This window comes from Adiantum capillus-veneris, chromosome 11 (genome assembly GCF_014529385.1).
Source record: "Adiantum capillus-veneris isolate H3 chromosome 11, ASM1452938v2, whole genome shotgun sequence".
Taxonomy (NCBI): Eukaryota; Viridiplantae; Streptophyta; class Polypodiopsida; order Polypodiales; family Pteridaceae; genus Adiantum; species Adiantum capillus-veneris.
Window position 1 is genome coordinate 24658703 of NC_140941.1, and position 25344 is coordinate 24684046.

Below are 25344 nucleotides of genomic sequence, written 5' to 3' on the forward strand. Positions count from 1 at the left end.
CAGTGGAGTAGTAGCAATAACCTTGACATAGTATATGTAAATGGATCACCTTGACCGATTGAAGACAATCATGAATATCAATGCAACGTGCCAAAATTGTGCTCCGATATCCCTTCCATTGAACCGTTTTTTATCGATGGTTTAGGAGGAAAAACGTGCCAAAATTGTGCTTTGGTATCCCTTCCATCTAAAGTGTTCTTAATTGATGGTTTAAGAGTACCTACACACTCACAATTTGAAGATCTCAAGTCGCACAACCTTGGCACTACATCATCCATGCAACCATGAGATGAGCAATTTTTAATTCTTGTGAAAAAGACAAGCACGACTCCTCCTCGACAATACTGCAAGGTTTGTTATCTACACCCAAACCTCCATGCCTATGTGTTTGCTTGGACAACACATAAAAACTGCGAAGCAAGGCACGGCTTCCGTGCCTTTTAATTTCTAGAGAGAACACAATGCCGACTCTTCACCATACTTTTGTATGGCACTTCTACATGATGTGCATTATATGTTCTACATTTTTCTTGGTTGACTAATTGCATTACAAAATGTTTTTACTGCTTTTATGTAGCTTAACACAAACATCATCCTCTTCCTTGCACACTCGAACAACACTTGTACACGATTCCCAAGTACATAGTGCTCTTCTATTTTTAGAGTTCGTGAATGCTTATTTTAGTTTAGCTTAGCTACATGTTTTCCTCACTATTACTAATATGCATGGTCGTCTACTTCTAAATTGTATAAAGTTTTCAAATTTTTCATTAGTCATTACAATGCTCTCAATTTCATGTTTATAAAATCGTTCATCATTATAATATCCTCTCTTTTATGCCTATCGAATTGTATTGATCTTCGACAACCTTCTATAGTAAGGCCTAGCAAGCAAGACTAATTTTTCTCTGAGAACCTCCACCCCTTCTGGCCGCGACATAATAACAAGTTGCTTCGCTTGTCGTTTGTCCACGTGGCAAAATCGTGAGGGGGAGCGTGAGACACTGCAAGAGAGAGCAAATTCAGCAGAAGTGTCGCAGATGGAGACCAAAAGTTACATCCCATTAGAATCTGATACTCTGTATGGAAAACTATGAAAAGAGAGTACATTGATGGGTAGGTGGGAGGGGTAACAAAATAAACATGGTGAACACGGTAGGGGAGATGAGAGCTAAAGACTATCACATACATCAATACAATAAAACACACTTTAAAACAAAAAAAATTAGGGTACTCTGTTATACATGGGCTGAAACTCCCTTGGTATTAATGCCTATGCAAGTTGTTCTCCCCCCACTTCAAATTACTATGCATGTCCCTAGGGGTTTGTTAATTACCATCTATAGCGGTTGCAAATAACAGTATCGTGCATTTGAAAGGGAGGGCAAAACAGCCGTCATAGACTCCATGAATCAAAAGCTAGGAAGGAGAAATCTACACTACAGACCAAGATATTTGAGCACTGACAAGGTGTTTGCTGATAAGTTTTGTAGCAGAAACATCACACCGCTAAAATTTGCATGAATATGACATACTAATTATCGTGCATACCCTAGGGTGTTGCTGGTTGCCCCTTTCTTTATCTGTGTGATTTCCATCTTGAGATATCACAAGTTAACAACAATAACAGACTTGGAAAAGGGCCCCCAGAAAACCTGAATCTGCAACTTTCCCCATGCCAAATTGGAAGTTTTCTCTAAAACAGCTAGCTACCTTGATTTCAAACAATACCAAGAGGTGTAGGATTCACAATATCCTGCAATTTAGAATTTCTACTGCTTGCATTAAATCTGCAAGGGCTCCTCATACTGCGGGTAGGATGGAAGTGCCTTTGTACACATAAGAAACACACAATTCAGCCCTGCAAATGTGACATTTCAGCCTAAGCAAGCTCTAATTAAATTTGGAGAGGCCCACCTGTAATCAAAAGTTTTAAAAATCAAACTTATATACAAGCACATATGAGTATGAACGATCAATTATTTTGTCGATGACCTTTCTGGTATTACAAAGAGTTTTCTGTTTGTGCCTCAGCACCCACACGGATATGGAGTGAAGCAAGGATCATTCACAATACCCAAGAATGAGAGGTACTAAATCAATCAATATCTGTTTTACATCAATGTAAATCTACAACTTTCACAAGGATTTTGGGCATCTTCTGTGCTCAACAAGGTGCAAGTCAAGCCCTTGTCCCTGCCTTGCTTGCAGTCACATGACTGCACTTGAATCCACCAAGTAAGGTACAATGTGACTAGTCATCTCTGTCTCATTTATCTGGAGATGACCGCGAGGCAACGACAGGAAGCTTACTTTTCCTGCTTCATCTAGCGTTCGGAGGCCAATCCAGTCTTCCAAGTAAAGATCGGTCTGCATAGAACATCACGGCTCAAAGAAGCTCAATGACATTTCGAGCATGCATTCTGTATGTGGAGACGGGCATGCACACCCTTGCAAAACAATTTTTGAGCATGTGAGTATAAGCGTGTACAATGACATATGCAAGTATGCACAACTTTGATTTAGCCGTAAAAGAATGCATAAAAACACAGAACACGCAGAGATTACTGCATTGCTTTTGTAATGCATTTTTTGGTGCCACAAGGTTTGAGATGTAAGCTGAGATCGCACATCGCCGCTCACACTCAAGACACAAACCACTTAGCCTGCCAATTTTGGGTAACTGTAATGTCTGGTTAAAATAGTTATGCACGTGCAATGTTTACAAGGCAGTGACGAGTGCTTTACCTCGTCACATGCAATGTTTACAAGGCAGTCACAAGTGCTTACCTCGTTATAAGCCAGGACTGTGCTTAAACTACCAGCTGCATAGAAACCAAACCAGGCAGTCTCGCGTGGAAGGAGGACATTGTCTTTCTCAAACTGGAACAAGGACACCAAAAATGGCCTCTCTGTTAACTGTCCTTTGCAAACAACCAGAACAAATTTGTTGAATCCCATAAACCTACCATTATGAGTATGAGCTGATTCAGGCTGGTGAACCTCTCCACATAAGTCGTGTTGCGAGAGTCTTCAAGCTCATTATTCAGTCTCGGTAGAAATTTGCATCCCTTGTAATAGGCTTTGAGATCCTGTTTGTTTAAATCCAGAGCTTACTACCACATTCTCTGCATGTCAGCAGATTCAACCTGAACTGAAGCTATGTACTTACAGTGGGAATTTTCACATAACCAGCAGGCCCAAGATGATTCTGAGAAACAATTTAGCTATCAAAAAAGATCTAGCACAAAAAGTGTGCGCTAAACTTAACAAAAGATATACAAGTTTTGTTACCTGTACATAAGAAGTGTAGACCCCGAGCTTTATCATAAAATCAGCAAGTGAGCAGATAACCTTACTCTCAGCGTCCTGCTCAACGTCCTCGAGAAACAACGTCTGAATACCAGAAATTCTTATTAGAAATTTGAGAATTAACCCTTCTGGTGCTTTGCTTCAATTCACAAGTTCAAGAAAGACTTACCCCGCAGTACGGAACTGATGCTGTGCCTGCATGAGGAGCACCTATAGAGATCAAATTGTTCACCTAAAATATGATGTTCAATAGGGTGAAGTCCAAACAAAACACGAAGTAGCTGACAAAAGGAAGACTTCAATCTCATATAACTTAAGAAAAGTTAGCACAATTCATAGCCTTCAGCATGATCATCACAACCTCTCAGTGCAGCAGTATTCTTCAATATTCCAACCCCCATGTGACCATGTGAGATGCTGAGCTACATCTTGTTTACAAAAAAAAAAATTGACTTCCATGTTCAAGGTTTTTCTCTTTTGCAAGAAAAGATCCTTCCATTAGTTAAGAAAACTGAAAAGCCAGAGAGTTCCACAGCAGCCGACGAGCACGGAAGAAATGTTTTCTTGACATAATTGAGAGCGCTCCCAGCTTCTTGTGCAATCAAGCCAACATCCATGAGAGAAGATGTCATGTTTTTTTGTCAGCACTAACAATCATGAAATAATTATTTTTTCAAGCTCAAAGCTCTGTTTGAATGAAACCTGACAGCTTACTTATAAATTAAATGCCTGTTTCAGCAAAGAATTCATAGAACACCATGCAAAAGGAAAGTGCTTATCGGTGTATTTAATATGAAGACTCCATCATGTTTTTGGGCAGCAAATAGGCAAACAGTTGAATAGAGAACTTTGAGAAATATGCTGACTGAGCTCTTATGAAATGTTCGAGCTTGTCTCATAAAGAAGAATCAAAAATATATAGATCGAATACAAGGTAACTTAGAATCATTAGCCGATTTCCAGACTCACATTATTCTCATCTTTTGACATTAGTAAACTGAATCTGTTAAGCCTATCTGCTGCAATACATTGTCCAATGTACCCACCTAATTTTGAGCATGTCCTAGCCCATTCACCCAAACTCAATAGAGTATTGGGACTACGTGCTGAATAAGCATACAATGCACCCAGTTCTCAAGTATGGTAATCAGCCAGTGTAAAAGGTAAATGCTCCTGCAATGGTAATATGGATGAATTTTCAGAATGAAACAAAATTAATGATCGTTTAGTTGCACATTACAACAGACTAGCACAAACCTGAGTAAGAAACAAAGACTGACTAGGCATAAGAAACTGTTAAATCAATATGTTTGGATAGAAACGGGCTCATTTGACCATGTCAATAGTGAAATTCACTTGAGCTGCAAAAAATGGATCTAAGAAGCCTCTCAATCCTAGCAAATATGTTTCTTCTAGCATGAAAGTTCAGAACATACATGTAAAGGAGCTGTTTATTTGAGTGATACATGTAGCTTGTGGATTAAATGTTGTGTGTGTGTGTGTGTGTCAATATTCCTCGAAAAATCTTTCACATCATAAAGGGGGATTAGAATCTTACAGGTGGCCCATCTTCACACCATTGTATGATACCACGAGCAATTACATTTCCCTGAAAAAGCCAGCACACTTCCAAAGGTCAAAATTCTGCACTTTATCAAAAAAAATTCCATTTCAGTCATAAAGAAACATGTCTTCAGCAGGACTCAAATAGTGAAATCTCCAATGTGTGTGGAACTCTATCAAAATGCTAAGTTGTTAACAATCATCCAAGCACAGTTAAAAGCATGTGGTTCTCAAAGTATAGAGCAATTCTCTAAATACACCAAGCAACATCTTGGTGGTCTATAATGACAGTCTAGATTCTACATAGTAGCATTCATGAAGTGGCTAATTTTAAGGAAGGCCAGTTTCTACCTATTAGAAGCGTTAGGGGAAATGTCATTAGCGAGGTAGAACAGCAACAGCGACATACAAACCACCAAAGTTTAAGAAAGCGGATTGATAAGGACTGGCTGTCCCAAGAACTGACCTGAGAGAGGCCAACAATATTATACCCGGATTGCAATGCTGACAATGACTTGACCTGGTATTGCAGAGATAAAGACAGAACCCTTGGTATCAAAACTGCTCTTCCTTAAAGCGCAAACCAGATTCAAACTGCATAGTAAAGAGTGGAATGATAGGAGTCTGGTACCGTCTCACACACTTCATCCACCTGCCCATAGAATTAAGCAGATTAAATCTTCGACAAACACTAGGATGCTAGTCCTTCCAAGTTCACGCAGCATGCACTCACACGAACACTTTGAGTGCCTTCATGTTATATTCAAACGAAAAGTAGGAAACTCCTTTGGGAATGACAGCATAAAAACAGAAGGTACATACTTGTGTTGTTATTGACGTAAACCAGGAGTCTTTGATGCCATTTCCCACCTCTCTACAACAAATAAAGACTCACGCATGAGAATTATATATCTGATAAACTTCCATGAAGAATGCATGTGACAAAAAGTGAAGATAAAAACTGACACACAGTAGCCTTCTTGTCCAGAATGGTTGCTTAACAGCTCCGTGAACCATGTCATTCCCTCCTTGTCACATTCATTCCCTAGACCTGCATACAAACGGAGACTGTATGAATGGAGAAGGTCCTGATGCAAAATAACCTTAGCTCGTGTAACAACATGTGGGGACTCAAAAATCGCTGTTATGGAACCAAGGTATTGTCTGTTCCACATACGTACTGTTAGGTGGTCACAGGTAAGAAAACGTTCTTGGAACACAGAATACAATACAGTATCGGTTGTATACATAATCACCTGTATACAGAATACGCACACACAATCTTTTAAATGAAGGCTGTCACAAGAGATCCATAATCATGTAAAACGCAATGAACCCTGAATCATCTAGACGTGCACTTGGCTGGCCTTGGATGGCAGATGCACTCCTGCCTTTTGGTTATAGCCTCCACTGCTCTTTCCTCGAGGCTCAACCTCAGCCTCCCATTGTGCAGATGTATTATACTATTGAATTCAAAGTTGTTTCATGAATCACCACCTCTTAAGCATAGGCTTCAACCTATTGCATTAGATTAAGAACTGAAAGACCAAGAATGCCCAGAACTTTCAAACACTCTTCCGATCATCGCGGATTGAGGGAATCGCTTCCAAAGGAAAATATCGTTAGTCTTCCAAGTTCCAATCAACTTTCTTGAACACGGAGATCACAATAAACCATTTAATGCCTAGAAGTACATCGCATCCATTCACCTTTCTTGAACACGGAGATCACAATGGAACTCATTGTCTTGGATTGTTAAGTGAATATTGCAAAAACTGCGTGCTAGAGAAGAGTCCACTCCTTTGGCAAACCACGATACGGGAATAGCCGATATAGGTGTCACCTCAATCTTAGCGCTCTTCACCACATGATAAACTAATGAAATCATACTCTGCTCCTAGATCAAGCAACAAAATCACTCGCACATTCACATGACCAATTTACTTGAGTAAATCATCTTCCTTTGGCAATTCTTCCTCCTGTTTAGCTTCAAGTACAGCATTTACTTGGGCACTAGACTCACTAGTCGATGTTGAGCTGGAGACCCTCCTTTATGTACCTAAGATGTGGCAATGGTCAAACCCGCTGCCTCCTTGCTTCTCTTTCCTCTGCTATCATTTGTATATCATTTTTATTTTTTTATTGCTTATTTTTACAAAAATCTCTAGATTTCTCTACTTTTCCTTTTCCTTGATTGCATAAAAAGCTTCTTCTTTTGTCGCCACAACTTCTTCAGATTCCATAGCTTTGATTGTGAGTAAGACCACTTAGCTTCAATTGGAAAGCAAACAGCTGACGCTCTGATACCACTATAACCACCCACCAGTCGCATGATTCAATCTTTCACTCAAACTGAAATAGAAAAGACAGAAACTAAACTGAGGAGCCAACACTTTGCACTTGTAGATGAGACTGTGGAGTTCCTCTTCAGAGCGTATTGGCCCTCAAGTCGAGCACCTTGTCGGTATTTCTTTATTTATTCATCAAGAGATTCCAAATGTGTGCACCCATGCACCTGATCCAATTCGTAATGGAGGCTAGGCCTTGTATTTGAAGGCCCTAGGCCCTAAAAGAAAATTTTAAAAGCATCCTAAAACTAGGCACCAAAATCTTTTGCTTTTAACAACTTCCCAAAAACTTCAAAAAGTCAATTGCTTTAATAACTGATCCCCAAAATCTTTCCAAAATTAACTGCTAAATAATTGGCATCCAAAAAGCTACCTTGCATGTGAAACTGCTGAGTCAACAATTCCATACACTGCCCACAATCACCACCGTGATTTTCCACGAGATTCACGCATCACTCGGCTTAGATTTACATCTATTCTCCTCGGCCTCTTCTCCTATTCCATTGGTTGGCGGTGCCATGACATTGACATGTCAAAATACATCCCTCAAAGCTGCCTTCTATGGGAGCCCTCAGGCCTCTAGAGGCAATGGAGATCTCTGCTCTCCTAGGCCACACTTGTGGTGCTCTTATCTCCGCAACTGGTTACCCACGTGTGGGCTGCCCTAAGGAAGAAATAAATGCGGGAATGCCGACCCAATGACTTCTCAAATCAGGTGCTGCTAGATAGCTGCTGTCAGAGGGAAGTCGCCAGGCTACCAAAAACGATGGGATGGGCTGCACGGCTGCCCTCACTATAGGCTGCCCACTCTCTCAAGCTAGGGCTGCTGCTCCAAGAGGTACGCCTTGCAGGCTAAGCACAACACACTGCAAAGGCCTACCCCTGCTATACCCCTCTAGTGTAGCTGCCTGACCCACTGCTCCAGCCCCACGACAAGCGAAAATAGGGCTAAAACGTGGACACTAGGGAAAATTGAGCAGCATGCCCAACAAGGGCCAGGGGAAAAATAGGCTAGGGCTAAGATAAACTATCTCAAGCCTCCAAGAGCCTATATGGCCACAAAAACAGCCAAAACGCTGAGCTATACATGGCAAGAAATATCCCGACATGAGAAAACTACCTCACTCCGGCCAAGCACAGCCACACAACAGCCCTCACACCCTATCACCTATCTCTCGAAGAAACCGGGACCGATTAGACGGAATCTAGAGAGATGCCAAACTCTAACAGAAAGCTGGCTGCATAAACAGAGATTAACGATGGTGCCAATGTTCATGCTCGATGTGGGCTACAGATGGCCTCCAACGGGGGATGTTTTGGGGCTGATATGAGCACCAAATGTGAGGATGAAGGTGGCTGATTTCTGGCTACTAAAAACACAGCCATGGCTGCATGGATCATAGTTGAAAACATACCAGATGGGCAGGCTATTCAATGGGACTGTTATGGCTGTAAATGGCCGAAACTAGGGGCGCCTAAATGTGCCAAGAAATGGGCATAGATGGCCTGATGTATCTGGTGCAGACCGCCATGGCTGAGGTCAGCAATGTGCAGGGCGATGGAGTTCAAGAGCCAGGTTGCGGGGCAGAAAAAACGCTGATGAGGCTCCAAGATGAGCAACCTAAAAATGGACTACATAAGGGTAGAGGAACAGGTACTTGTGCCTTAAATTTTGAAGGTGCCTACGTCAAACATCGAGCTTGCTAAAATTTCCTCCAAGTGCACATGTGCAAAGTTCAAACACAAAAGTTTGAGCGTCCTGTAGGGACCATATCTCCCAGCCTACTGATCCATTTCACCTACAAACGGGATCATGTTGCACTGATCCTAGGCTACATGCTGGTACTGCTAGATGCCCACCGAAATGTAATAACTGTTAGAGTTCAGGCATCTCTCTTGGTTCATCCAGTTGGGGTCCCAGTTTCTCACAGGGACTAGTGCTAGGGAGTGAGGGCTGTTTTGTGACCATACCCGGTCAATGTGAGGTAGGTTTCTTATGTCGGGTTGTCTAGCCATGTTTAGCCTTGGGTTTTGGCTTGGTTCCATGGCCATTTGTGCTCCTACACGTTGGGAATATTATTCCCCAGTCTTGTGGTATTTTTCCCATGTGCCCCCCTTAGGCCTCTGGTGCCCCTTTCGACTGTTTTCCTATTTTTCCCATTTATTCAGGGTCATGGCTGCTGGACAGCTGGCCGACTTGGAGAGTTGGGCCTACATATGAAGTGGACAGGGCATAGGATGCTGTAAGTTGTGCACAGAGTCCTTGTGGTGTAGGATGCCCCCATTGGGCAGCCCTAGGAGGGGTATGGCGGGCAGGGAGGAGTACCATCCATAGTGTTTTTCCTCTCCCAGCGTTTTGGGCGGCACTCAGCCCCAGCGTTTTTGGTGGGCAGCAGGTGCAGAGCTTGGATCACCTCTATGGTGCAAGCTTTCTTATTGCAGCCTTTCATAGGCCCTTGTGACCATGCAGTGGCACGTTTCCTCGACCGAGATCTAGATCCACATCTAGATCTAGCCAAGAGGAGATGCACCAGATCTATGCTCTCAGAGCATGTTGGAGGTGATGCACATGTCGAGACCGTGTCAGTGGTCTTGTGTGCAGGAGCAATTGGCAGTGTCAGTAGCAGTCGCAGTTGTGTGTACCTCGGGTCTATCCATTGGGATGTCAGTTCTATGCCGGACCACCCTTGCATAGTTACAGGGGAAGGAGGGGACGGGGCTTAGGGACGCATAACCGCCGTAACTGGTCCGGGGACGGAGGGGAACGGCAGGGAACGACCGGATTTTCATCGGACCGACGAGAGCGTAGGCTGCCGGACCGGGGACGGACGGGGACGGCCTGGAACGGACAGTTTTTTAAAAAGTTGAAAATATGACCGTTTTTAACGGACACAAGCAGCCAACGTCTTTTTTTTTGGGGGGGGCTTTGGCCCTTGGGAGGCTATAAAAGCACCCTTGGGCCTTTGGATCTCTCAAGTTCAATGAAGGCTCAAGTGACAAGCCTCTCCCCTCTACCGTCTACTATTTAGACTCTATGGTCTACCTTCGGGCGCTCAAGCTCTACCCTTGAGTCTCTCTACCCACTCTCTCCCTCTTCTACCCTCTCAACTTTGAAGCTCTCCTCTACTCTCTCTCCACACAAGCTCTCCTCTTAGCTCTGCTCTCTCTCCACCATCATGTCATCTCAAGCTAACTCCACTTCTCAAGCCGGCTCTCCTCGAAGGAGGCCCGCCGTGCAAACATGGTCGTGGTGGGATGAAGTCGACTCTACCGCGCGTGGTAAAGGTGGCGGTGCAAGACCATGGACGTGCAAGCTATGCCCGTACAGGAGAACGGGTGGTGCAAACAAAGTACGAGCCCATCTTCTTCATGAACCCTGTCACGAGGTGAAGTTTTGCCCTCGAGTATCTCCCGAGAAGAGGTTGGAGCTTCTTAAGAAGCTCGCGGTGTATGAGGTCGCGGAACCGGCCAAGAGGGGCCGTTTTGTTGCCATTGATCCCTCCGCCACGGCGACACCGCGAGAGCAAAGGGAAGCCAATCTTGACTCCACCTCTCAAGCATTCAAGACAAATGCATCTACATCGGGGGCTTCCATTGTGCATTGCCAAAGCACCCTCAACAAAAATTGGAATCCTAAATTGAAGGAAGAGGTGGATAGGTCAGTTGCCCGATTCTTCTTTCACGACCACATTGCCTTCCATGCTTTGCAGTGAGTTTCCCTTGGCATATGCACATTGCAATCTCCCATTTTGTATTTCATTATGGGGTCTCAACTCTCGACTCTCGAACCTAACACAACATGCTCTATTTTGTGTGGATAGGTCTCCATACTTTCGAACCATGGTTACGAAAATAGGGGAATATGGCTCCTCTTATGTGCCACCTTCATCGGAGAGGCTTCGCACCACCCTCCTTGACAAAGAGAAGCTTGCCGTGGAGCAAGCGGCCCAAGCAACAAAGGATTTGTGGGAGACCAATGGCGTCTCTCTCCTTGTAGATGGATGGAGCGACACCCGCAAGCGGTCCATCTACAGAGTGGTGGCCTACTCTCAGAGGAAGATGTACTTTGTGGAGTCACATGATACATCCGACAATGGCAAGGCCGCGGAGATGCTTGCTGCAGAGTGGACAAGCACCATAGAGATCATCAACCCGAAGAATGTCCTTTGTATGGTTGCAGATGGAGAGGCGTAAAATATCCATGTCACATTTTGCATGGCGCATTGCCTCAATAACCTTCTCAAGAACATAGGGAGCTTGTCATGGATTTCACCCACCATTGGTGACGCCTCTCAAATTGTCTCCTTTGTGCTCAACAATCAAAAAGTGCGCCATGAGTTCTCAAAGAGGAGCCACTTATCCTTTCTCATATATGCAGAGACAAGATGTACATTCAATTGGCTTATGCTAAGCCGCTTGTCTACATGTGGCGGAGCTTGAAGGGGCCTCTTTCTCAGTGATGAGTTCTAGGCCATGCCGGAATCTACATCAGCAACAGGATTGAAATGCCGAGAATTGGCCGACGACGTCGCTTGGTGGAAGGAGGTGAAGGCTCTTGATGCCATGGTCAAGCCTATTCTACACCCACTTCGAGTTGTGGATGGCTTGCAGCCATGTATCGGCAAAGTCTACCAAGCCATGGATTGGATGATAGAGACACTTGAGAAGCTTGTGCCTGACCCTATTCAGTATGCGGAGATTCGTGACTTGTGTGAGTCGAAGTGGAATGGATACTACTCTCCACTTCATGCAGCAACTTATCTGCTTGACCCCAAGTTTCAGGGAAGGCGTCAAGAGACCGACAAGGAGGTGAGCAAAGGATGGCGGCTTGCATTGGAGCGCCTTGAGCCTAGCAGTGACATTAGGCGCAAGATTAGAGACGAGCTACTCAACTACAGGCAAAAGAAGGGCTCCTATGGATGTGTAGATGTACACGTTGATCGCAGCAAGATTAGCTCGGTTTTGTGGTGGGAGGACTATGGAGGAGATGCCCACATTTGCAACGTTTAGCTGTTCGTGTCCTTAGCCAAGCATGTATCACTAGTTGCTTGGAGTAACTATGGAGTGTGTACAGCCACATTGCCTCTAAGAAGAGGAATCGCCTTGGGGTCCAAAGGGCCAATGATTTGGTGTTTGTGAGCGCTAACTTGCGCATGCTTGCCAAGAGCGTCACACACAAGGCAGATCCCTTCACTAAGTGGGAAATGGCACAAGAGAATCCATCTATCGCCGAGACGCTTTTGGGGAGGAGCTAGAGGAGGACTTCGAGCCTCAATGCGAGCCTCGCGAGACCTCATATGTCGCTGACAACCTCGACTACGACAACGATATGGAGATTCAGCAGGCAAGCACTTCCAGAGTTTGATGATCATTGATCCCTCTAAAGTCTAGAGTCTACCTAGCCCTTTGTACTTTTTTTTATCGTTGAGGCTTGTCCTTTTTGAGCCCTTGTGGCATGCACTTTTCATTTTGTATCCATCAATGTTTTATTAGCACATTTGCGCCTATATGACTCATGCTCTTTGGTCTATTTAGTGTAAATTTGTGGTCAAAGTGATGCTCTATGTGTGTGGCATGTGTGTAGGTCAAAAAATGCCAAAAAAACCTCTTTTTTTTTTGCCGTTCCGACCCCCATCCCCGTTTCTTAACTTTTGCCGTCCCGCCCCCGTTCCCGACCCCGACCCGCCGTCCCATGTAACTATGCACCCTTGATCACTTGTATGAGCAGATTGTTATTAGCATGGAAAGCCTTTTCTCTCTCTCTCTCTCTCTCTCTCTCTCTCTCTCTCTCTCTCTCTCTCTCTCTCTCTCTCTCTCTCTCTCTCTCTCTCTCTCTCTAGATCTGTATCAGCTATTTATGAGTCAAGACTCGGGCGAAGCATGGAGGCTATTCCACGAGCATTCACCACCACCAGCAGTCACCTCCACATAGACGTGGGGGAATATGCCACATCCCTCTACACAGCAACAGGGCAACCACCTTTGCCAGACCCACTAGAGACATGCCCGGAGACATGTACTTTCTTTACTGCCGAGAGGGTAAGGAAATCCATTGACGGGATGAAGACAAGGAGAGAATATGATCATGATGGTCTGGTAGCAAAGCACTTCAACCATGCCAGAGACATGCTTGCAGAGCTTCTTCCTATGATGTTTAATCGAGCCATGTATGAAGGCTTTCCTGAGACTTGGAGTATGTCTACGATTGTGCCTATTTTCAAGTCAGGAGATCCCATGATTCCCGGGAATTATCGCACCATCATGGTTGGTCACACATTGGCTAGGTTGTATGCATCCGTTCTTGAACAGGAGCTGAGTAGCGAGAGGGCATACGAGCACCAGGGCAAGCAGGATTCAGGAGAGGTTTCTCCACTCTTGACCAAATTCTGACACTCAAAGCCATTATTGAGGAGGGTAGAAACCATCGCAAGAGGATCTACTATAGCTTTGTGGATTTCCGCAAATCCTTTGACACAATGCTGAGAGCCAGACTTAGACGCAGACTATAGGACATGGGTGTGCCTATAGAGCTGATATGGGGGGTATTCACGCTTTATACAGGACAGTGATGGGGCAGGTACGCACTAATGAGGGAATGTCTGACATGGTCCACTCCACTATTGGAGTGAAGTAGGGATGCCCCCTATCTCCGACTCTTTTTGGGATGTGTGTGGACAAGTTTTCAAACTATGTAGAGCGTCAAGGAGACAGAGGGGCTCAGCTAGCAGGGACATGGATTCCGTTGTTACTATATGTTGATGATATTGTGTTGATTTCTGACTCTCCAGAGGGGATGCAACGTCATTTAGATGCTTTGAATACATTTGCTCATGACAGTGGATTGTCTATCAACCTTGGAAAAACCAAGGTTATAGTATTCAACACCACACCACAGTGGGTCAGGAGGTCAGCACCCACATTTACGTATGGCCGAGAGACTGTGGAGTACACAGATGCATATACCTATCTTGGGGTAGCTTTCGGTGGACCGGTGTTTTCACTGAGGAGAGCATCAGAGACTAGACTGACGAGAGCATATGCAGCCCTGGGAGGACTGGAGAGAATGTGTTCCCAGGTTCAGTTTCAGGAACCGCAAACAAAGCTTTGGCTTTTTGACACTCTAGTGACCTCAGCTATGCTCTACGGAGTTCAGATATGGGGACCCTCAGTAGACCATCATGGGAGATCTGGCAACACAGATGGATAGAGATGTATGGAGAGGCCTTTGGTCTCTATGATCGCTCGGATGATTCGGGCTAAGGCCTCAAGGCCGCATGAGATTATCCCCCCCCCCCCCCCCCCCCCCCCCCCCCCCCCTCGTGGTTGAGGCATTGACTAGATCAATATCCTTTATCAACAGTTTATGGGATCTCCCCAGGGGACAGATATGCTCGGCTTGCCCTGGAGTCATCTCGACAACTAGCGCTAAAAGGAGATACAGCATGTTGGTATGGACAGATGACAGCATGGTTTCAGTCACATGGTTTCAGCATGGATAGATTGCCTCCGTTTCAATACTCCCTAGATGCACCCTCCCTGTCTCTCACACGGACAGAGATCACCAGACTCATAAGCCAGGATTTGATTCAGCTAGATACCAAGAGCACATGGATACAGCCGACACAGGAGTTGGGAACGAAGATGGCCTTTTATAGAAAGCATCTTCTCCAGCTCACGGAGGACGGTTTTGTGACTAGGCTTGCATACATGGATATGCACTTATCTCATGGGATACGATGCGCTATTGGGCAGATACGCACATCCTCACATCAGCTCCATATCGAGATTGGCCAATTTCAAGGGGTGCCATCAGGGGCCAGGATATGTCACCCATGTCACTTAGAACCAAAGACAGAGCTGCACTACACATGTCATTGCCCGGCGCACTATGAGATACGCCGCCGTTTCCACTGTCTGTTCAGAGAGGGCTTCGGACCATTTCCTAGAGTCATGAGATACGAAGATCAGAGATGTCTCGGATTGTTCCTGCTAGAGATACGCAGACCCAGGGAGAGCTTGCTGAGGACATCAGGGAGAGACAGTCTCAGAGAGAGACGAATCACAGATTTCTTTACACAAGCCAGGGGAGAGGCAGAGGAGCAGTCACCACAGCAGATCGCAGAGCCCACCCACATTAGAGGTACGTTGATTGACCGAGCCATGGAGCTAGGCAGATCCAGACGCCCACGACCTCGAGGGGTCTCCCACCATCGACAAAGGCTGCAACAGAAGATATAGATCACTCTAGCTCGACATGCAAGACGCCCAACCAGAGTACTTACCATGGAGGAGGTGGATGAGATTCGACGACCGGTGAGAGATTTCATCTTAACCCACCAACAGGAGATCCCCCTACCCCCCCCCCCAGCCCCCCCGAATCGGCTTCAGATTCATTTCCTTAATGTTTCTAGTGTTAGTTCTTTGTACTTTCCATACTCAGACATGGTATCAGATTCACCAATTGTAACTTTTTGGTCTCATAGGTCATTTTGGCCTTTTGAAGACGTTAATATTTCATTTCATTTCATCTCTCTCTCTCTCTCTCTCTCTCTCTCTCTCTCTCTCTCTCTCTCTCTCTCTCTCTCTCTCTCTCTCTCTCTCTCTCTCTCTCTCTCTCTCTCTCTCTCTCTCTCTCTCTCTCTCTCTCTCTCTCTCTCTCTCTCTCTCTCTCTCTCTCTCTCTCTCTCTCTCTCTCTCTCTCTCTCTCTCTCTCTCTCTCTCTCTCTCTCTCTCTCTCTCTCTCTCTCTCTCTCTCTCTCTCTCTGTGTGTGTGTGGAGGGGACGCAACGTCACTTGGATGCTTTGCATAGGTTTGCCCAAGAAAGTGGTTTGTCCGTCAACCTTGGTAAAACTAAGGTCATGGTATTTAATACCACCCCACAGTGGATCAGGAGGTCAGCGCCCGCCTTTACATACGGCCAGGAGAAGGTGGAGTATATAGATGCTTACACTTACCTTGGAGTGGTTTTTAGTGGACCAGCATTTTCATTCAGGAGGGCAGCAGAGACTAGATTGACCAGAGCCCATGCAGCATTGGGTAGATTGGAAAGGATGTGTTCACAGGTTCAATTTCAGGACCCTCGAACAAAGCTTTGGCTCTTTGACACTTTGGTGGCTTCTGCATTGCTTTATGAAGCCATAGTGATGGATGGGGGGACATGGAGAAGCCTCTAGTCTCTATGATCTCGCGGCTCATTAGAGCCAAGGCTTCAGTACCACGTGCTATTATACGAGCAGAGCTAGCTGCCCCCCCCACTGGTGGTTGAGGCGCTCACCAGATCTGTCTCCTTCATACACCGCATGTGGGAACTTCCCAGAGACAGATATGCACGCCTTGCACTTGAGTCCTCTCGACAGTTAGCCATGCAAGGAGATACAGCATGTTGGTATGGGGAGATGACATCATGGTTTCAGGCGCATGGGTTCAGCATAGACAGATTGCCTCCCTTCCAGTACTCACTGGATGCGCCCTCTCTGACTCTTACACAGTCCGAGATCACCAGGCTCATTCGCCAGGACTTGACTCAGCTAGACACCAAGAGAACATGGATACAGCCATCACAGGAGCTGGGCATGAAGATGGCTTCCTACAGAGAGCATCTCCTCCAGCTTACGGAGGATGGTTTTGTGGCGAGGCCCAGATACATGGACGCCCACTTGTCTCATGGGATACGATGTGCTATTGGCCAGATATGCACATCTTCACACCAGCTGCGGATCGAGACTAGCAGATACAGCGGAGTACCAGCAAAGGCCACGACATGCCTCCTGTGTGACCTGGAGCCTGAGACAAAGTTGCACTACACATGCCACTGCCCCGTCTACTACGAGATACGCGGCCGCTTCCACTGCTTGTTCAGAGAGGGCTTCGGACCACTCTCCAGTGTCATGCAGTACGAGGATCATAGATGCTTGGGTCTGTTTTTGCTCGAGCTGCGCAGACACAGAGAGAGCCTGATGGGAGGAGAGGCCAGCCAGTCTCAGAGACAAATCACAGACTTCTTTAGAGCTGCCACTAGACACCCGGAGGAGTTACTACCACAGCAGAGCTCTTTGCTTTACACCAAAGGCATATTGATCAACCGAGCGACTGAGCTGGGGAGATCCAGACGCCCACGACTGCGGAGGACTACAAAGCGTCGACGGAGGCTGCATCAGAGGATTCGGGTCACTTTGGCTCGACATGCACGACGCCTGGTCAGACTACTGACCATGGAGGAGATTGATGAGATCCGCCAGCGACCGATGCTAGATCTCATGTGATCTAGCTATCCCAGCTAGTTGCTTAGCTGCTTAGTCCACACCTAGCAATTTAGGATTCCATAGTATTTTATTTTGTCATTCTGTCATTCCTTCATCTTGTTACTCTGACTTTGTATCAGATCCACCACATTGTAACTTTCTGGTCTCATAGGTCACTTTGGCCTTTTGAAGACGTTAATATAACATTTCATTTCATTTTTTTCTCATTCTCAGATGTCCTCTCCCTCTCTACCTCAGTGATCTCTCTTCTCCACAGGTGTGCCTTGTTCATGTATACGGCGTTGCAGGTGTTCTAGATCGGAGTCGAGGTGCCCACCGGATCACGAGCCAGTTCTTGTCTTCATTGCATCTTCCGTTGCCACCTTTGACATGGTATCAGAGCCCTATGGTGATCGACAACCCTAGATGCTCAGATTTGACTGATCCGGTATTGTTTTGGACATGATTGAGAGAGAAGAGGCTTGCTGTTTTTTCCTGGTTTTCTCCAAGTTTGGGGCAGATTTGCATATGTGGAGGCCTTGGATCCTCGTCTACAACTTCCCCGTCTTACCCTTGAGTACCCCGACCTCTCTTCACCAAGGGGAACCCGATGGAGGCTTCAGGATGTGTAGAAGTGCTGGATTACTTTGGTTTCTTCCTAGGTGGAGCCATGTTACCGTGCCTTCCCTCAAGGGGAGCGAGCATGCCGTTGTTGGATCTAGAGGGGGAGCTATTCATTTCCAACTGCTTCTTCAGAGAGAAGTGTTTGGACAGCAATAGGATCTTCTTCCTCACTTCTGGAGGAGGTCTCTATGGTTGTGTTTTCTTCGAGGAGATGGATTGGCAGATATGTTGTGCCTTTTGCAAATGCACGTCTTTCTTGCAATTGTCGGAGCTACCTATCCAATGGGTAGCGGGTTGATGATTCGGTAACACTTTTGTACCAGATTGTGGATTATGGATACTAGAGGAGGATCTCTTCCCTTCTTGAAGCAGAGGATGGTCTTTGATTTTCCATTGTCCATCTAAGGATGGAAGTTACAGTCCCGGCTTCAGTTAATCCTTGTTCATCCGGTATGCAGCAGTTTAGGTGCATGTTAGTACAAGTGTTGGAGTTCGCTTTGACAAACAGAGGGGGATATTTCTATCTCCAAAACCACTTCTTGTTTAATCATCCGACTTCCTTGGATGAGGTTTAGAGGTGGAGCATGTGGTGCCAGACACTTAACCAACAATGACAAAAGTTCGAGGAGGTTTTGTTGGAGTCTGGACTTCTCCTTTCTCCATGTTCTCTCGTTCCCCCATGGTAGTGTGGCCCTACATATTTGGTCACTTCTTTGCCCTCTTGTGAGCTTGTCAGTATCTCTTGTGGGATAGTTTATGATCCTTGTGCACTAGTCTACACCTGTTTTGGGACAAGTTTGCAACCTTCTATGGGCAGTTTTTACTTGATGTTCGACAGCAGATTTGTCGAGATCCTTTGGATGACAGGCTTGCAGGTAGTGTCGATAGACGGTGGGGACATCTAGTTCCTACTCCCGCAGTCAACAACCTTTGGATGCTTCTTCCATACATTCCTTTGGAGAGCTCTAACCTTGGGGGCAACCCTTTTCGGGTGCAGATTTGGCCACGACATTGAGGTCTTTTGCCCAGCTTTCTAGCATGTTACAAATCAGCCCCAACGTTCCTCACGAGCTTGTTCCTTGAGCCGGTTCCTTTACTCTCCCTTTGAGTATTGGAGTCATGTTGTGTATTGGATATTGATTGCACAGTTCAGTTGTGGGTATAAACTCTTCCAACACAAGTACAGAGGACAATTTTTTATGAAGTATTTTAAGGACGAAAGTTACAATAGTAGGAGTATATGTGCTCTTCCGCGTATGTATGCAATTTGGCATATTGTATTGGATTGTACCTATAGGTTTGATCTTGGCAGATGCAGAGAAGTGGCCGACATTTGGTTTGATCTCAGGGAGGTTGCTTGAGTAGCTAGGTCTTGTTGGACCCTGACAGCTTCTTTGGCAAACATGATCGTTAGGTAACACGATCTTTCAGTTCTTCTTATTCTTAGCAGTCCAAGTTTCTTGATGGTGTGGTTCTCTTTGAGTCTCGAGTTCCATGAGATTTAGGTTTTGCTATTCAGTAACAGAGAAAGCAGTTTTACTCCACGTTGTCTCAGATTTCTTTCTGGTGTACTCGTTCTCTTTTCCCAGGATTGAGCGGGAGGGGGACTTCCTATCTTGGGGGAAGTTCTCAGCTTTAGCTCTGGAGCTTTCAGTGACAGTGTTTGCTATGTTCCAACGTGGGTTGAGTCAGTTGTTATCTCAGAGCATACTTTTGAGGATACTTCTCTTTCAGAGGGAACTTCCATGTTATTATCTTCGGTCGACTTTGGGTGCTCCATTCAATGGAGTACCATGCACGGTGTGTTTCCTTGCCCACTTCTTGTGGCTTTGGATGCCTGGAGACTGTACCATTTAGGACATACCTACTTCCCTTATCCTTAGACTGGCATGTTATTTCGTACGCGTGGATAGTGGTCCTTCTCGGACTAGGAACCAGTTACCCTTAGCCATGGCATTCTTCAAAGCGGAGAGACGGTTCTTGGTTCTCCCAAATTTGGTTCCAGGTTCCACAGATATATTCTTTTTTTCTCTAGGATTCACCTATCCCGAGCGATCCAGCTACACAAGCAGAGACTGTTGGAGAGTGATGACAATTATCCATGGTTCAAGTGTTCTCTCTTCAGAGGAGGATGCGGAGCCAACTTGGGAGTCAGTTTCCGGGACTACCTTCTCACAATTCTTGTGGTTCCATGTGCAGGGGACGGGATTGACAATCTATCTAGTGGCTTTTTACAGCACCTTGTTCTTCTCTTGCAGAGCTTGGGAGCAAGATCGTCTTTTGATCTTGCCTTGTTAGCTGCACTCTCAGTATTGATGTGTGTTCCTTTCTGTTGGATGTTTGTTCCCGATTCACTTTGAGAGTGGAGTGATATTCTCTCGGGATGTGTTCCAAACAATTGAGAATCAGTAGCAGTTTCACTCTAAGTTTCGATAAAGTTCCTTTAGATACAGTTTGCAGTTCATCATTGTATATGATGGTTGGTGCAGTTCTTTGGTTCCTTGTCATCGGACATATGATTCCTCAATAGCCTCGGTTGTCCCATTCCTTAGACTTCCCGTAGAAGCTTGAAGATTCTAGCATGTGACATATGACCGGAGGTGCAAATTTCCGGCTCTTTTCTCAAGGGTGGAGAACTGTAGAGTTCGGAAATGATTCGGATATCAATAGTTTGTGCCTTTACCATCAGTTTTGATGCATTCTCTTGGAGCGGTCAGCAACAGTACCTTCTGCAGATGCTAGTTGTGCAACTTGTGAGTCGGTTGGAGTTTGGAGATTCTTGTTAGAGCTAGATTTACTCTCAACGGACAACATTATACTTCACGAACGTCTTTTGGGGGTAGTGGTTGGATAATACTATGGCGCCTTGTATGTTCAACATCGCAGTTTTGTAGCAGATATCCTCGTCAACGAAACCCCCTCTTTACAGTTGCAGATTGCTCACTCCAGCTACCTGGTCCAACTTCCTTTCCAAGAGCTGAGAGGGGGTGTTAGAGTTCAAGCATCTCTCTTGGTTCATCCAGTCGATCCCAGTTTCTCCAAGGAGAGGTGCTAGGGAGTGAGGGTTCCCTGTGGTGGAGGGTGCCCCCATTGGGCAGCCCTAGGAGGGGTATGGCGGGCAAGGAGGAGTACCATCCCTAGCGTTTTTCCTCTCCCAACGTTTTGGGCAGCACTCAACCCCAACGTTTTTCGTGGGCAGCAGGCGTAGAGCTTGGATCACCTCTATGGTGCAGCGCTTTCTTAGTGCAGTCTTTCATAGGCCCTTGTGACCATGCAATGGCACGTTTCCTCGACCGAGATCTAGATCCACATCTAGATCTAGCCAGGAGGAGATGCACCAGATCTATGCTCTAAGAGCATGTTGGAGGTGATGCACATGTGGAGACCGTGTCAGTGGTCTCGTGTGCAGGAGCAGTTTTGGCAATGTCAGTAGCAATCACAGTTGTGTGTACCTCGGGTCTATCCATTGGGCATGTCAGTTCTATGCCGGACCACCCTTGGTCACTTGTATGAGCAGATTGTTATTAGCATGGAGAGCCTTTCCCAGATCTCTCTCTCTATCTTTATTTCTCTCTCATTCTCACTTGTCTGTCTCTTTCTACCTCAAAGATGTCCTGACTCTTTCTACCTCAGTGATCTCTCTTCTCCACAGGTGTGCCTTGTTTATGTGTTCGGCATTGCAGGTGTTCTAGATCGAAGTCGAGGTGCCCACCGGATCACGAGCCAGTTCTTGTCTTCATTGCATCTTCCGCTGCCACCTTTGACGACAACACCTTTCAGACACATTGGGCAAATGAAAAACTGGGTCAGTTCTACACAAATGTTACTAAAAAGCGTCAAACCTTCAATCCATGAATACGATAAAGCTCCATAAGTCCCTTATAAAAACCACAATTCAAACAAGAGTAAACCCTTGGGAATTTACTAACAATCGCCCACCCAAGAGATCACACATCACAGGGGGAAGAAACCTATTTAGGTACGAATTTACAACTCGCTATCCAATGCACTTGTAAACCAAGCCTTCCTCTTCATAATTCATTTTCTTAAAACCACCAATTCAAAGCATACATCTCCCACAAAGCAAAAGGCATAAGCAAAATAAGTAAAAGCAGCTTACTTGACTAAAACTTAAACAAGTACACTTTGGCTCTGAGTGCCATGTTGAAATGCTTCATTGACTTTCATAGCCAATTCTGTACATATCTCTGGATACCAGTGTCTAGAATCCTAGGAAGATTAGTACCAGCAATTTTGTGAGCCTATTCATAGGACCTGCATATCCAGATGAGTCCATCAGATTAGGTTTTCTAGTTTTGGAACCCTCTTGCATAAATGGTTTGTACACGCGTTTTGATAAATGTTATTACACTTCGGTGAGCATCTGACATGACGTGCATGTAGGTCTAGGTTACAAGAATGTGTCGGTCTAGTCCGTTCGTCAAATGGGTCATAGAACAACGAGTTATAACATGAAAACTCCCATGTGTACACATTTGCACATTTTCCCGACTTGGCACAATTTTTCTGACCTGGCACCTCAAAAGTCACATAAAAGGAGCATCAGCCCCAATGTTTTCCATTATTATGAGCCAACGCCATCCATCAGACTCGTGTTTTGCAGATCAGACAGCAATTTGCAAATCCCCCAATGTTCTGCAAATTCAGCCCTTGGCGTTTTGGATCTCCATTGTGAGCCTGCTCCCAGATCAGCCCTGCAGCCAACATTTTTAGCTCTTGGACCATATTTCTCGCCGGAAAGCCTCCCGTTCGCTAACGCTAATCACTCCGCTGCAGCCCGGACCTTCGGCAGCCCATTGAGCCTCTCCTCGGCCATTCCCTCGCCACATCGTGTGCTCCCATTGCTGTTCATTATTGGCTCCATCATCATCTGCGTTTTCAGCCCTTTATTCCTCTGATATCAGAAGTGCAAATCAACCCCATATCTACCCCTTGGTGGCCATCAGCAACCCCTCATCGAGACGAATCCAAAGGTTCATTAAATCAGTCTAGAGGTGCTTCATTTTGAAGGGTTATCAAGGCAACATTCCGCATTCGAGCCAGTAGAGTTTGCATTGAGGTATTGCATGTGTGTACATTCCATTTGCGCAATCAAAAGTAAATACACATCGGCAACGGTGTGGGAAGCCCTGAGAGGATTGGTTGGGACCGCATCGGGGTGTCATTCTCCTCTCTCTCTCTCTCTCTCTCTCTCTCTCTCTCTCTCTCTCTCTCTCTCTCTCTCTCTCTCTCTCTCTCTCTCTCTCTCTCTAAAAAAACCGTCATTCATGCTAAGCAACAAGGAAAGAAGTAAGGATTTGTGGAAGTGTAAAGTCTAGATCTTCACCATTTCATTTTCGTTGCACCTCACAAAATATATGGAGACATGAAGGAGAAGATTTCTCCTTAATGCTTATTGAAGAGTTCAAAAAATTTATAACAAGAATTACACCTATTGAATCATTTAAAGTCCAACTTGAATCAATGCTTCCTGTCTGACAATTGTTTGGGTGATGTTTTAAGGGCTGTATGAATGAACTAATACCAAAACTTAATGTAAGGACACAAATTGCATAGGTAAAACAGAATGGTACTAATTACAATAAAGTGGCATTCGTGAGTGGATGTGGAAAGTGGGAGACTAATATCCAACTGGAACTATATCTATAAATGGGTGGACCCGATTAGTCGAGCAATTTTCACAAGGCTAGTGGTTATTTAAGAATAAATCTCATACTATACCTAGGAATTAATGATTGGTGGTCGTGCCTCTTAAACATGGGGGAAAAGGCATCATCTATAGATCTTAGGCATGTTGAGATTTGAGTCTAGTAATTATAGGGTGTTCCCTTCCATCATATTCTTGCGGTTATCGACTTGGCTTGTGGAGGACCTTTGTCTCCCTCACTTCTGTCGCTCGTATCTTTCCGTCTTGAAATAAGAGCGAGATATCTTCCATGGAGCCCAAGTACGAAGGAAGGTCTAACTATCAAGTCGCCCCAACCTCTGCGTTGGGAACCTTACATGTACCATTGCTCCAACTTCCTTATTAGAGCCCAAAAGACCTATCCAGTCTTTGGAGGATGGTCTAACTGACAATGCAAAGGTTGTTCTGATTCATGGTACACTTTTTGGATTTAGGAATTGAGAGCCGACTTTTGGAGCAGGTTGGCTCGACTCTTTCCAGAAGAAGTGTAGCTAATCTCCTACTTAGGTCTCATTCTCTTGTTTGGCCTGTTCCATAAGCATACTTCGTACCAAATTGCACAGCCACTTAGGCATAAGTCTTTCTCAAAGCAGCCTTGAGGCTGATACGAAGTCGCATGCCTTTTGAGGCCCCCCTCTTTTGCATGGGAGGTCACTGAATCGGAGTGATCTAAGGAGTGTCAAATTCCATTTACACATCCCAACTGCTAAAAAGAAATCCTTGACATATAAAGATTGGGATGGAAGGCCATAAAGGGAGGGGTGCTGGTCTATTTAGGTACCTCCAGTGTGGGATAGAGAGCAACTAAAGTCCCAACATCGATAAGCACAATCTTGAAACAGGTTCTTGACGATGTGTTGGAGCAACAAAAGTAATGATGTCTAGAGCAGCCGTCTTTATGCCAATATATTTACCCAAACAAAGCAATCTCTCTCTCTCTCTCTCTCTCTCTCTCTCTCTCTCTCTCTCTCACACACACACACACACAGCTTAACAGTCCGACAACAGAGAGCGGAGGAGGCGAATTTGACATACCGTGAAGTAATATAAAAGGCAGAGAGTGAGAGGGGAGAGAGAGGTTGGAGACGCCGATGACAATTACAATAGCAATGGCGCACCAGGGAACCTGATTGGGCATCGCCATTGCCGAGAGACTCGGTAAGTTCCGAGTGTATTTGACTAGTGGTCGCCATGCGCAAGGGTGTACACTAGTTACGCCCCCTTTTACTCGTGGTCAAGTTTAAATGCTGTACGTTAACCACATCATTATTATGCTGTCTTTTCAAAAAAGTACGTTCAGTCGGTTCAGACGGTTGACACCTTACGAGAGTACGTTCAGTCCGTTCACATTAGCTTCTAGAAGTAACACGTGATATCGGAAGCACTGAAGCTTGAAGGGTTTAGTGTATTTTTAACCGGCTAAATTCCAAAATAACGGCTACATTCCGAGTTTCCCTTGAACACGACTGTAGAAACCGGTAAATCTTTCAATTTTGACCTAAAAAAGCCAAAGGTGGGTTTCAAGTTGGGTTCAAAGTTCAAGAAAGC

At 45.4% G+C, this 25344-nt stretch overlaps 1 protein-coding gene across 1 annotated transcript; it reads right to left on the reverse strand.

Moving 5' to 3' along the window:
* Positions 1-1962: 1962 nt before the first annotated feature.
* Positions 1963-24988, reverse strand: LOC147447007 (uncharacterized). The gene is made up of 12 exons (XM_086522918.1): positions 24832-24988; positions 5842-5926; positions 5698-5749; positions 5507-5527; positions 5342-5395; positions 4871-4921; positions 3482-3544; positions 3295-3396; positions 3173-3211; positions 2970-3092; positions 2791-2883; positions 1963-2370 (listed from the first exon to the last, which is right to left on the reverse strand). The coding sequence occupies exons 1-12, from the start codon at positions 24938-24940 to the stop codon at positions 2212-2214; spliced, it is 951 nt and encodes a 316-aa protein (XP_086379044.1). The 5' UTR covers positions 24941-24988; the 3' UTR covers positions 1963-2211.
* Between the last annotated feature and the right edge of the window lie 356 nt (positions 24989-25344).